The sequence below is a fragment of the Eleutherodactylus coqui genome, chromosome 2 (assembly GCF_035609145.1).
Source record: "Eleutherodactylus coqui strain aEleCoq1 chromosome 2, aEleCoq1.hap1, whole genome shotgun sequence".
NCBI lineage: Eukaryota > Metazoa > Chordata > Amphibia > Anura > Eleutherodactylidae > Eleutherodactylus > Eleutherodactylus coqui.
The window spans coordinates 165,098,374-165,112,562 of NC_089838.1; the positions used below are offsets into that span (position 1 = coordinate 165,098,374).

At 47.0% G+C, this 14,189-nt stretch overlaps 1 protein-coding gene across 4 annotated transcripts in view; it reads left to right on the top strand.

Moving 5' to 3' along the window:
- BRD1 (bromodomain containing 1) overlaps positions 1–14,189 on the top strand; it is a 65,404-nt gene that overhangs the window by 8,710 nt on the left and 42,505 nt on the right. For all 4 annotated transcript variants that reach the window (XR_010790319.1, XM_066591886.1, XM_066591887.1 and 1 more), the window contains exons 2-3: positions 3,441–4,811; positions 13,738–13,894. Coding sequence is in view for 3 of the 4 variants with exons in the window: in XM_066591886.1 (XP_066447983.1) it covers positions 3,451–4,811; positions 13,738–13,894 (1,518 nt within the window). In the remaining variant the exon portion in view is untranslated. The remainder of the gene's footprint in view (positions 1–3,440; positions 4,812–13,737; positions 13,895–14,189) is intronic.

Sequence of the window (14,189 nt, forward strand, 5' to 3'; positions counted from 1 at the left end):
CTTCAACTGAATGAGGATTTTTGGGTGAGCATAAAATTCATTGTTCAGCCGGAGAGAAGATAACGTGTGCTGTTTGCGGTCCATGTTACTGTATTATCCATGGGAGCCCTGATTACATTGTATTCAGCAGAAAGTACCTTGAGGCTCATTTACATGCAAATGAAGGTGATAAGCAGCTAATGGTTGTTAGTGTCCATTAGCAGTTTATGCAAAGCAATCACTCAAAACCTATGTGTGTAAATGGGCCTTAAAGGGGTTGTCCCGAGGCAGCAAGTGGGTCTATACACTTCTGTATGGCCATAATAATGCACTTTGTAATATACATTGTGCATTAATTATGAGCCATACAGAAGTTATAAAAAGTTTCTTACTTACCTGCTCCGTTGCTAGCGTCCTCGTCTCCATGGTGCCGACTAATTTTTGGCCTCCGATGGCCAAATTAGCCGCGCTTGCGCAGTCCGGGTCTTCAGCAGTCTTCTATGGAGCCGCTCGTGCCAGAGAGCGGCTCCGTGTAGCTCCGCCCCGTCACGTGCCGATTCCAGCCAATCAGGAGGCTGGAATCGGCAGTGGACCGCACAGAAGAGCTGCGGTCCACGAAGACAGAGGATCCCGGCGGCCATCTTCAGCGGTAAGTATTGAAGTCACCGGAGCGCGGGGATTAAGGTAAGCGCTCCGGTAAACTTTCTTTACTTCCCTGCATCGGGGTTGTCTCGCGCCGAACGGGGGGGGGGGTTTGAAAAAAAAAAAAACCCGTTTCGGCGCGGGACAACCCCTTTAAGTAAGGTGGCTGGAGGCACCAGTCTGTTTCCTAGGCTTACATTGTCTGCCAGTGATTACCATCTGATTGTCACATAGTTTTACCTCGCCCTTCTGTTTTAAACTTGTACTAGAGGTGGCAGAAGGCCCCATGCACATAGTTCCAAAAATTGGGCAACTGGATGATGTTGCCGGCAGTATAACCGTTACCACAGAGTCCCCAGACTGCCACATCTGTCATGTCCTCAGTGAAGAAACCAGCCAGTCTGTTGAATGCCAATCGAGTTGAACGGTGTTGGGCTGTGAGCACAGGTCCCAATACAGGACGTCGGGCCCTCTTGCCAGCCTTGTAAACCTGCAGACCAGTAGACTGTTGGAGGACATTCTCCAAGGCTCGGGCAGTGCTCCACCTGTTCTTCCTTGCACAAAGGAAAAGATTGTGATACTAGGTCGGCGCCCTTCTAAGACCCTGTCCTGGTCTCTTCATATAGCAGCCTGTGTCCTGGTAGCTGCTTTGTGCTCTTGAAACTGTGCTGGGAGACATACGTGCCATTGTAATAAGGTTTACTATGTATGGAGGAGCAGGGCTACCTGTGCAGGTACGAGCTCATGCTGCCGGTAGTGGCAAGAACACTTTGTGAGCAGGTGAATCCCAAAGTATGGAAAGGATATGGGATCTTTTAGGCAAATTTAACACGTGTGAGTGGCACATCGGGCCATGGAACTCGCCCCAATACCACGCTCACCAACGTGCGATTTCCCCACAGATCATTTAAATGTTTTCAACGGGAAACCTTTCACGCCCCGCAATGTTTTTGGCGGCCCCATTGAAATCAATGGGCGATGCGTTCCAAGGCTACATCCAAACATAACACATGCCAAAATTTTTTTCTTGCACTGCGACATGGAGAAAAAAATCGCCCATGTATATGACCCCATTCAAAAAAATGGGGTTCATATTTGTGCGCTTTGCAACACACAAATCTCTCACGATTATCTCACCCGTGTGAAAGCGGACACTAGAGCATGTTGGAGGACAAACATGTAACTGTTTCCAGGACATCAATTGTTTGCGATTGAATGGTTTGTGCGCTCACATCGTTTCCACACCTCCTGTCTTGTAATGATTAGCAGGTACTTACCTCGGGGAATAGACAAAAATAAAGATGGCTGGCACCATCCCTAAATATATCAAATGTGATGGCCACACACTAGTATAATCAGAACCAAGAGAAAGTATACAAAGTAATGTGCAAACATCTGGGCATCTGTCTATCTTGTTCATAAGATCAACACTTTTAAAGGGCCGCTCCGGGGATTTTTCGTTCATTATGAAGTCCTCTCCCCAGTATATATAAGCGAGGTAGTGATACCTTGGTTAGCTATTTCTGTCTGTAACTCCCAGTCTCTTCCTCCTCAGATAGTCATGTGATCTCGGTTCTGACCAGCTCGGATCTACTTGAGGTTATGTGTTCAGTTACTAGTCAGATTCCCAGTTTGTGTGATATTACACACAAACCCTACCACAGAAACTAAATGCTTAGAGGGGGCTCCCTTGTCACAGTTAATGGTGATGGTCACACAGTTATATTGGAGGAGATTACAGCTCTCTTCCCCTAACTTTATACTCCTAGTGCATTATATGGTATGTTAAATTTTACCATTAAAAAAATACAACCCATCATGTAAAAAACAAGCCCTTGTGTAGTTATGTCACCAGAAAAGGAAGCGAAATGAAAATCTGTTGTAAACATGTGGATAGCGTTTAGATGGCAACCACATGATCCCTGCAAGTACCAATCAGTCATAGAGACTTCTGCCTGAAATCTTTGAGGCTACCTACACACAGACGAGTGCGATATCTGGAGAAACCCGGCCTGATATCGCACGTGTCAGCATGCATGTTACCTGTGGATAAGAGGTGGTGGTCACGCAAAAACACATTGCATCACTTTTCTAAAATGACTATCCTCCAGCACTTGCTTTATATTGATTTCAGTGGCAAACTGCAGATCACATGGCATGCAATGTCTGACTATCCCATCGAAAACAATGGACGTTGAGTTCTGAGGGATAGGACCTGCAGAGAGATATATTGCATGTCGCACCATCTCTGAGGTGAAACATCGTTCCTGTGTATGGCCCCTTGTCCACGGGCGTTGCGGAATATCATTGGGCAATATTCCACCGCCCGGAAGCAGGGGAGAGAATGGTCAGTTCTCCGCGGTGAGCCTATCTGACACATAGGCTCACCGTGGAGAATCGTGGCATGCCGCAATTTGCTGAGTGGGGAGAATCGCTATGATTCTCCGCTTGTGGACAGGGGGGATGCACTTTCCATAGCAATGCACAATCGCCTGTGGACAGGAGCCCTAAGACTCCATTCAAAAGAATGGAGTTCATATTCGCGGGAATTTTAAGCATCTCGCGACATACAAAAGATTTGCGCTCGTGTGAATGTAGTCCAGAGGAGTTGTCTGTTACCTGTGATCGGCTCACCTGTTTGTTTAGTGCTAGTAATTGGCCAAACCTTGAAAAAGTAATATGGTTTGTTTAACATTTTCTTTCCCATTTAAGAAGGTATTTTACCATTTTTAAGACTGTTTTGAATATCCGTATTTTCTCGGGTATATCCTTATCTAATGCCAGCATTTCTCAACTAACACTTGTTGTTTTTATTTTAGATCTCTCAAGATGAGGCGAAAAGGACGTTGGCATAGGGTCTCTGCCCCCAGGACGTCTACTTCTCCATGTAGTATTAAACATTCCCCTACTCGAGAGACTTTGACATATGCTCAGGCACAGAGAATGGTTGAAATTGAAATCGAGGGACGCTTGCACAGAATAAGTATATTTGATCCTCTGGATATCATTTCTGATGATGATCCCACTGCTCAAGAAATGAGCGAATGCAACAGCAATAAAGAAAATAGTGAGCAACCTCCCCAGGTATGTCTGCGGTCTAAAAGACACAAAGCGAGCAAAGCGAAAAAGAAAAGTGAAGTTCTTCCAACCACTCATGGTCATGCGACCACCAGCACTCTTCCAGAGCCCAAAGTACGTGTCATAGAATGTAGCCCCCCATCTGCCCCCAATAGGTCTGCTGCATACTACAAATTTCAGGAAAAGTCCTCTGAAGAGTTGGACGAAGAAGTGGAATATGACATGGACGAGGAGGATTATGCATGGTTGGAAATAATAAACGAGAAAAGGAAAAGCGAAGGCTTCTCGGTAGTGTCTCAAGACATATTTGAATTTCTTATGGACCGATTTGAAAAAGAATCTTACTTTGAAAACCAAAAGCAGGGTGACCAGCAGTCGTTAATTGATGAGGATGCTGTGTGTTGTATTTGCATGGACGGTGAATGTCAGAATAGTAATGTTATCTTGTTTTGTGATATGTGTAATCTAGCAGTACATCAAGAGTGTTATGGCGTGCCATACATCCCAGAAGGACAGTGGCTGTGCCGGCATTGCCTGCAGTCCGGTAATACAGCTATTGAGTGCGTCTTGTGCCCAAACAGGGGCGGTGCCTTTAAAAAGACTGACGACGATCGATGGGGACATGTGGTTTGTGCTCTATGGATTCCGGAAGTAGGGTTTGCAAACACTGTTTTTATTGAACCAATTGACGGTGTTCGGAACATTCCCCCAGCGAGATGGAAATTAACTTGCTACCTCTGCAAGAAAAAAGGTGTTGGTGCCTGCATTCAGTGCCATAAAGCGAACTGTTATACAGCTTTCCATGTCACCTGTGCCCAAAAAGCTGGGCTATACATGAAAATGGAGCCTGTGAAGGAAGTGACTGTGAGCGGCACAACGTTTTCTGTAAAAAAGACTGCATACTGTGATGCCCATACTCCTTCAGGGTGCGTCCGGAGGCCAATCAATATTTATGAAGAACCGGAATCTAAGAATGGCATTTGTAGGAAAGGCACTGATAAGTCTATGAGGACATCTAAAGTTAGGAAAAAAGCTAAGAAATCAAAAAAAGCTGTGACCGAGACCTGTACAGTAGTACCAACGGTCAGTGTACCGGATATCCCACCTCAGAGGTAAGATGGGAGCAAATGTATTAATGATATGTCAGTTCTAAGCCCGTCTGCATCTTGTTCAAGGTGTATGGTGGAAGTATTCTTTGACATATACCTTCGACTTGCGCCACGGTGGCACACAAACTGGTTTGCATTGCAGAGTCCGCGGTTGTCGTCCGCACTGCAGATCTGCAGCAAATGCCATTCGTAACATGCAATGTAAAATTGCTTTTTCCTACACACTCGTGGAAATCAATTGCGATTTTTCACGATTGAAGGAAAAATTGCAGCATGTTCTATTTTCGTGCATGAAGTCAATAGAAGCCGTCTGACCTGCGGCCCATCTGCAGTTAACATAACGGATAGGTCGCGGGTACCCGTCTCATCGCCTAGAGACGGGGCAGAAAAACCGCATTCGAGAAAAAATTTGTACTGCCCATGTCTGACGGTTGCTCACCACGGCCATCTGCAGTACGGATAAAGACGTCAGACGTCAGGTACGTGCGGACGTCTGCTGCGGTCAGGGACTGATTCCGATGCGGTCTCCCGCATACGGAATCCGATCCAGTCGTGTGCAGCCGGCCTAGGGTTGGGGAAAAAAGGGTAAAGAGAATAACTTTTGGCCTTGGGTCATTTGTTATACGCTTAGTAGCTTTTGCTGTTCATATGCTGGACATATTCATGTTGCGAGATGTGAACAGAGCTTTACTTTTTATGCAGTTCTGGTTTTGCGTGGTTCTATCATCCCTGATACATTGTTTTCAAGGGAGATCTGTCAGCTCCAGTAAGTTTTTAATTCAAGGGGCTTATTGGAGCTGAAACCCTGACATTGGGGATGTGGGTATTACACTTGCCCTCCATGTTGTTGTACTGTGCGCTTTTGCCACATGCAGATACTGTGTTTCCCTGAAAATAAAACCCTCTTATATTAAATTTTGCCTCAAAAGAGGCAGTGTCTTATTTTCGGAGGTGTCTAATAATACCTACTGCCAGGGTTCTTGTCCTCGCGCTGGTCTCCGTCGCTGTTGTAGGCTACCACCTCCTCCTTCAAGCTGACAGATCAGTTTTTCCTGGAAGCAAGGCTTGAATACCCCGCCGCTAGGAAGCTAATGCTCTGATTGGTTAATCGAGTGCCGCGTCAGCCAATTAGAGCCAGCGCTCAATTAACCAATCACAGCCGTTCAATGACATCTTGAATGGCTGTGATTGATTAATCCAGCGCCGGCTTTCATTGGCTGATGCGGTGCTGGATTAACCAGTCAGAGCATTAGCTTCCTGGAGGTGGGGTATATTTTATTTTTACAGCTGATTACTTTTACAGTTTGTGGTGTAGGGCTCTAGTCACATCTACATTGTGGTTTATAACAAACACCATTGTCTATTGGATTCTCATGCCTTTAAAGGATCCATTGGGTTTGTGGTTGATTTGATGGGAAGACCAGCGCTGCATGCAACATTACTCTTCCCATCAAGTGTGACATAATCTGGGGTGAAGGTTGTGACTAGAGATGAGTGAGTATACTCGCTAAGGACAATTACTCGACCGAGCATTGCCCGCTCGGAAGAAAAGGTTTGGCTGCCGGTGCGGGTGAGAGGTGAGTTGCGGCAGTGAACAGGGGGGGGGTGGGGGGAGAGAGAGATAGATATCTCCCCTGGCCGCCGCCGGCAGCCGAACCTTTTCTTCCGAGCGGGCAGGTACTCGCTAAGGGCAATGCTCGATTGAGTAATTGCCCTTAGCGAGTATGCTCGCTCATCTCTAGCTATGACCTAAGGATCCTATGAGATGACCTTTGTTCTCGACCACCGCCGCACACACATTGAGTCAGCATGAGTTGCTGGGGGACGTTACAGTTCTGCAAACAGATGCGGACAATATAACTAATGTATTTATCAAATAATCAAAGTTATTGGGGTTTTCAAAGTTGATTAGTGGGATTTGCACCCTGGCGCCCCGACAGGCAGCAGTGTGAAGGGGCCCTGGTGCTCTGTGGCATCTATCCAGCAAGCTGTTTCACCCTACAGGCTGCTATATAAGCTGCAGCGTTCTCATTCACAACAGTTGGTACGAGCAGCTTGCCGGACTGATATAAACTCTGCAGGGTCAGTCTAGCCTAACAGGCCATCAATTTTGAGAAACCGGATAACTCCGTTTAATTCTATGTATGAAGTGTGACTTGAAGTTTAGCCGTTGACCACGCATAATTTAAACCTCTTAATACTTGTAGTTTTCCGGGCAAAAGCTATTGATGACTTGTCCTCGCTGAGGACCTGCTGCATTGTTGCATTCTCTTCAGTGGAACAGCGCTGCGGTGTAGGCAATGTGCTCTGGTATCTTTTGGTTGGTGGTTAGGATGGGCATCTACATTCTGGATTAGTTTAAAGCTGCCCCCTTTTCCTAATACTTGCAGGTGGCCTGGCTTGAAGTCTAATATGTGACCACAAAGCTGCAAAGACTCCTAGAAAATGCAGTCGTGTTTTATAGATCACAGTTCTGTGTAAATGTTTTAGTCAGGTATGAAAAATACTGTGGTATTAGTGTATCTTGACACCATTAGGAATTCTTGGTGGAGCCAAGATTGACAGGTGGGTGACGCCCCCCCCCTGTACCTGATTGGCTGCACAGCTTCTACGGCACCAGGTCCTGGAAGGGCACTGAAGATTGCTAGAAAAGCCATACAACAGCCGCCGGTGGTGCAGCCACAGCTGCAAGTAGCTTCCCTGGCGGCGCCCCAGAAGGTGGAACCCCCCCCCCCTCAGTGTACAAGCACTGCGCGACCTGGCCAGCAGGGAGGCTAAAGCGATCTTACTCTGCTGTGCCACCAGAATGTGTTTTAAATGCCTGCTGCGAGCGGGAGAGCGGCCGTCACAGAGCACACGTGATTACCAGCACAGAACCCGCGGTTGCTGTCATGGTGCGCAGGGCTAAGGTGGGGGCCGGGTGGGACGCATGCGTAAAATGCCGGGCGGGATTGAGGTGAGACACTGCAGTGTCTGCATCAATTTCTGCCGGCATTGGAGGCTTAGCCTGAGGGTTACTGTTCTTCTTAGACTTACATTATTACAGTGGTAACATGCCAGCATTTACAGGTAATAATGTAAGCCTAAGAAGAACAGTAACAATCACCCTAAGCCTGCAGGGCCAGCAGAAATGTGTCAGCAGGCTGCTAGGACCTTCCTGCCTTTTCCCTATCGGGAGCTTAGGGTGTGAGAGGAGCGTTCCTCCTGTCAAACCACTAGCTTCTGGTGGCGTCAAGGTACAATAATACCCAATGCTGTAAGAATGCCTTCAAGAATAGAAGTTTTTAAGTTTTATTTTTGTCACTTAAAATGCAAAGCGAATAAATGAGAAATTTGAATCGAAGCAATATTTGGTGTGACAACCCTAGCCCTTCAAAACTACATTAATTCTTCCAGGTACACTTTCACGCAGTTGTTGAAGAAACTCAGCAGAGAGGTTGTTCTATACATCTTGGAGAACTAAGCACAGATCTTCTGTGGATGTAGCTTGATCAGATCCTTTTGTCTCTTCATGTAATGCCAGACTGGCTTGATGATGTTGATCAGGGCTCAAAACATGGAAGGAACCTCCACTTTTCTTCACTGTTGCCTGCAGACACATTACTGTGCCGCTCTCCGGTGAACAAACTGCCTTTTATTACAGCAAAATATTTCACTTTTTTTTTTTTTTGCTGTAATAAAAGTTCCTATATTTTCATGCACAGTTGAGTCGCTTGGCCTTGTTTCTACGTCAGTTATGTCTCTTTCGCTGCAATTTTACCAGTCTGGCCAGACTTCTCCAAACAGTAGATGGTGTATCTGGGTCCCACTGATGTCTACCAGTTCCGAGCCGATGGCACTGCTGGACATTTGATTTTTGAAGGGAAGTAAGGATGATGTCTGTCTTCTGCCTCAATGAGTTTCCTTGGCTGACCACTTTTCATCAACGTTGCCTGTTTGTGTTGCTTCAGAAGATCTTGAACATGGCATCTTGTAACCCCAGTCTGCTGTGAAATCTCTGCCTGGGAGAGACCTTACTGATGCAATATAACTACATTGTGTCGTGTTGCTGTCTTGCCATGGTGTCCGAGCTGTGACAGGAAACTGTCTTCCACAACCTCACCTTTGTAGCAGTTTGGTGGTTCATTACCCATTTTTGAGCCTCCTGCACAGCTGTTTCTGTTTCACTTAATTACTGTTTCGACCTATACATGAAAATGATAATCGGTTAATCATACACCTGATTATAATCCAAGTGCATTTAGATGAATTGTTGCTGTTTTGAAGCAAATACAGTGGTCACACCAAATATTGATTTGATTTAGATTTCTCTTGTTCATCTTAATGGACAAACTACTAGGCTCGGTTCACACGGGGCGAAATTTCCGTGCGGAAAGTCCACATGGCAATTCCACCCGCGGCTCCTAATCCCGGGATTAGCCAGCAAAGTGGTCGAGATTTTGCAAAAATCTCATCCACGCTGCAGCCAAGCCGCATGAAAATTGACATGTGGCGGGGAATTCGATTCCGCAGCATGTCATTCTTTTTTTTCGTTTCCGTAGCGGCCTCTCTCCTCTATGAGGAGAGAAAGCCACAGTGGAATACCTACTGTACAACCGCTCTAAAACCCGTGGCTAAAGGTTGCGGGTTTTGAAGCTGCGCTTCTGCAGAAATCTCACGGTTTTTCGCCACAGCGATTCCGTGAGAATTCCATCTGGAATTCCGTCCCGTGTGACCCCCCAGCCTTAACACTTCTGTTTTTGAAAGTGTTCTTACTTTGTAGAATTTTCCACACCTCCCTAATACTACTTATATCTTATCTCCCTCCCTCCCTGTTCGGCCTCCTGCACACATGCCCACTGCCTTTAGATGCAATCCTATGCAGACAGCCGCGATTTGACTGCGTGAAAACTTGCAGAGACGCGCACAGAAACGTCAATGCTGACGTGTCGAGACTGCACTGCGCATGTGCGGCTGTGCGCCAGCCGGCACATCCCAGAGCGAGAAGACGCCGGACAGGTTAGTATAAGCTCAATACTGGGGCACAGGTCGCATCCCACGGCGAGAATTCATTACCATGTTTCCCCGAAAATAAGACCCTGTCTTATATACGTGCCCCAAAAGAGGCAGTAGGTCTTATTTTCAGGGAAGGTCTTATTATACTTAGGCTGCCTGTCCACAGGCATATTTTCATTGCGCTCCCCTTGGCGATAATCCGGCCATGGGGAACAGAGTGCTTTCTTTCCATAGCGTTGCTATGGAGAGCGCCTCCCCCCTGTCCACGAGCGGAGAATTATAGCGATTCTCCGCTCGCGGCCGGCAAATCGCAGCATGCTGCGAATTAACGTAATTCTCCACGGTGAGCCTATCTGTCAGAGGCTCACAGCTGGCTCCTGCTCCCGAGGTAGCGGCTCCCGCGGTGGAGAGCCGCAGCAGGATACCGCAACGCCTGTGGACAGGCAACCTTACCTAGCAGTCTCGGTGCAGGTCCCTTCTGCTGCTCTCTACAGCTCCAACGCGCCTCCCGCAGTTCTTGGGCGTTCGTACAACATCACTTCCTGGTTACAGGACTCGTAAATCCCGGCTCCAGGAAGCAGTGGCTGTGATTTTGGTTTTTTGATCACTACTCAGCCAATAAACGCTCCGCTGGATGAACCAATGCAATGGCTGTAATTAGTTTGTCCAGCGCTGCGTTGATTGGCTAAGCAGTGGTTAAAGAACCAATCACGGCCATCGTTTCTTGGAGGTGAGATTTATGAATCCCGCAACCAGGAAGTGGTGATGTACGAGCGGCCGAGGACTGCGGGAACTGTTCTGAACCTCTAGAGAGCAGTGGTGTGTACCCGGACCGAGCCTGCTTGGTAATATATTGCTTTGTTTTAATGTAGTATATCTAGGGCTTATTTTCAGGATGGGGCTTATATTTCAAGCCTCTGTGAAAATTTGGCTAGGGCTTATTTTCAGAGTAGGTCTTATTTTCTTAGGTAGCTTTTGCCTCTTTTACTAATGCAAGCTTATGGTTCCATTTGAATATTGTCTTCATATAGAGCCCTGGGATGGAAATGCATTATGAGTCCAAAACCGTTCACTTATGAGGACCGCATTACCATAAAAAGAAAAAATGGGCGATCACGTGAACACATTGATTCCTGCAAAAATGCCGTGCATCATATTCCCTTTGTTAGTCCTCAGGCCCACGGCCCGGTCTGATTCTGACTGTGAAATCTCGCAGCAGAATCAGTCCTGGAGCCCCCAGAGTCCCGATGCTCACATATCTGGGTCCGCCGCGAGTGTCTCAGCCGGCTTGCAGCGCATGATGCATTGGGCTGTGACATGGATTCCCACGATACTTCTGCAGTGCTCACTGCGGAAGTATCACGGGACGGACAGCTTCCATTAATTGCGATGGAAGCCGCTCATGTGATTTTCCCAAACAGAATAGAACATTGCTGTGATTCTCCCCCGCGAGCAGGAAAATCGCGGTTGATTTCTGCTTGCGGGCAGTGGAAAAACTTTTAAGCTAGCAGGTCTATGGACTGACACTGCTTCGGTATGCGGCGGGCATCTGGCCGCGAATTCGGCAGCGATAATCCGTCCGTGGGCAGTGGGCCTTAGCAGATGTGTTGGGAGAGAACCTGTTTGCATGCTTCCACACTACATCCAGACCAGTGTGTTTACACGCATCATGTTAAACATCAGTATGTTTGCAGAAGCTGTATTTGCTGATGTCTGACCCCGCAGTGCTCCGCCTAGTTTTTCAGGACAGGTGCAACAAGAATTTTCAGTGTTCCACCCATCTTTAAAGGGAATGTCTGGTATAGTTGCTCATCTTCATTGAATCGAAGTGTTGAGCTGCAATACCACATCCAACCTGTGGTCCAGTATGGTGCTGTTCTTGGAAGAAGGAAACTGGGTTTTTCTAATTTTAAAGAGCCCCTTAAAGAAATTAAACTCTGCGTGTAGCAGACGTGCCACATGGTAGGCACATCTGCTAGGAGGCTCATCTGATGCACTTCACTACTGGCCATGTGTGTTACCTCAGCTCTGCCTGGGTTTCTGTTGCTACAAGTCCCCCCCCCCCCCCCAACACTGGCTGTATTTATAACTTCATTGTGTAATTAAAGGGGTTGTCTAGTTAGAATTTTTAACTTTGAAATGGCCAATTAGTTTAATGAGGTCAAGACGTGTTCTTTTCCTGCGCAATTGCACATAATAGAGCATGCCGTGTTTTTTATTTGTTTTTTTTGCAGAACGGAATTGCGCACAACAAATACGTGCATGTGAACAAAGCCATTGATTATAATGTGTTCTATTTTCTGCGTATTGTGCATGCTAATTTTCTGTGTGCAAGTATGTCTGTGTGAATCCGGCCTTAGCCTAGGTTCACACAGGGCGGATTTGCCGCGGTTCTGCCGCAGCAGATCCGCCCGCGGCCAAACCGCCCGCGGCCGCTAGTATCGGGATTAGCCAGCCATGTGGACGAGATTTCTCAGAAACCTCGTCCACATGGGACGGCTAATCTGCTGCGGTAAATCCGGTTGAAGCTGCGGCCGCCGCAGCCGCGGTTTCAAAAGAAGCAGCATGTCTGTTTACTTTCGTTTTTTTTGTTTATGTCACGGCCGCGCTCTCCTCTATGGGAGCGTTGGCTGCAACGGAAAAGCAAGCGGCCGCGGCTTAGACCACGGCGGTTCTCCCGGCGGAAATCTCGCGGTTTTTGCTGCGGCCAAACCGCGAGATTTCCGACGGGAATACGCCAAGTGTGAACCCAGCCTTAATGTGTACCTTGTAATTTACTGAAAACCTAGTATTTCTAAGTGATGTGAAAAAAAAAAATGCAATTCTGCCATCTTTGGATGGGTCAGTTTTTCCTAACCGTAAACCTAACCCTAAACCTAACCCCGTGCTGCTTAACTGTAGTGTGTAGTGCACAGCTGCTGAAGGCAATGCGCGTGCACGCTGTGTAGTCACGTGGTGCCGAAGAGCCAATCAGGTGGCTCTAATCAGCAGCGCTGCTTAACCTAAGCGTAAACTGCTAATATGCGTGCGGGGGGGGGGGGGGGCGGGGGGACACACTGCTTCCTGAACTCCCTTCACTCACCTTTAAGTCCCTTAACGTAGTTTGTGGGGCTCAAAGGCGATTGGGTTCCCTTTTTAAGGGAGGTGAAGTGTAGTCAAAAGCATGCACTATGGTCTACCAACTATAGTCTCTTGGCATGTTGATCGATACATTTTGATATTTAGTCTTTTCCCTCCTTGTATCACAATGTATACGGTGGATGGATAAATCATGATATGAACACCCCTTTAGGCCTCATGCACACGGGGCAAATTAAGCAGCGGGTTCCGCGCTTGTCAGCAGGCACGGACGATCCGCTGCTCAATGTGCCCATTGATGTGTGGCGATTCCTCTCTCCATGCACACCAGTGGATTCTATTTGCGGCCGCTCTGTACCAAAATAAAATTGCAGCATGCTCTATTTTTAGAGCGGATATGCAGGGATGGCTTCCCTTGAAGTCAATGGAAGCGATCCCTCCCACAGCACTTCGGCGATAAGCATTGCAGAAGTGTTGCAGATCCACGCCATCACCTAGGCAACAACGCTGCGTCCTCTATACTGCACATGTGCGCTGGCGGCTCATCCGCATACAGACAGATGACTTTTGACAGGTACACAGGGTCGCTGGCAGCGGGCACAGGAGGATTCCATGCAGGATTTCCCACACAGAATCGGTGCGTGCCCGTGTGGATGAGGCCTTAGTCTTATGGATGATATTGGTGTATACGAGAGCCTTTCATATAAGGCTCTAGGCAGGTGTTGGCTCTTCAGTTTAGCCTGCTCCTGAGGTGGTCACTTTTGAATGTAACCGATGAATTGTTTGGCTGTGAAATATTTTTGTTGCTAATATTCTGTTATATTAAACAATTTTATGACTTCATGTCTTCCTGTAGAATAAACAAAATAATAAACCAGGTATCAATTCAACGGAAGAAGCAGTTTGTTGAGCGGGTACAAAGTTACTGGCTGCTAAAGAGACTCTCAAGAAATGGCATTCCCCTACTGCGGCGGCTGCAGTCCAGCTTACAGTCCCAGAGAAACATTCAGCAGGTAAGGCCGTCTTTATTCTGTTGGGAAGCGGAGAAATGTAGACCTCATTCTGCGTTTGTTACGATATGTTAGAAGCATGTATTTTGGGGACCAGTGTCCCCCCTCCCGACACTTGTCTTGTCTCCTATAGAAGCTATACAAGGTTACTATAAAGGAAATAGACACTTTAAATGCTTAAAAAAAAACCCAAAGTAGTAGTTATACAACCAAATTACTTGCGTTTTTTTTTATACAAGGTTTTGTGCTTTTTTTTCTACTTGTGAGTGTTTTCACAGATACAATCCACATGTTCCTC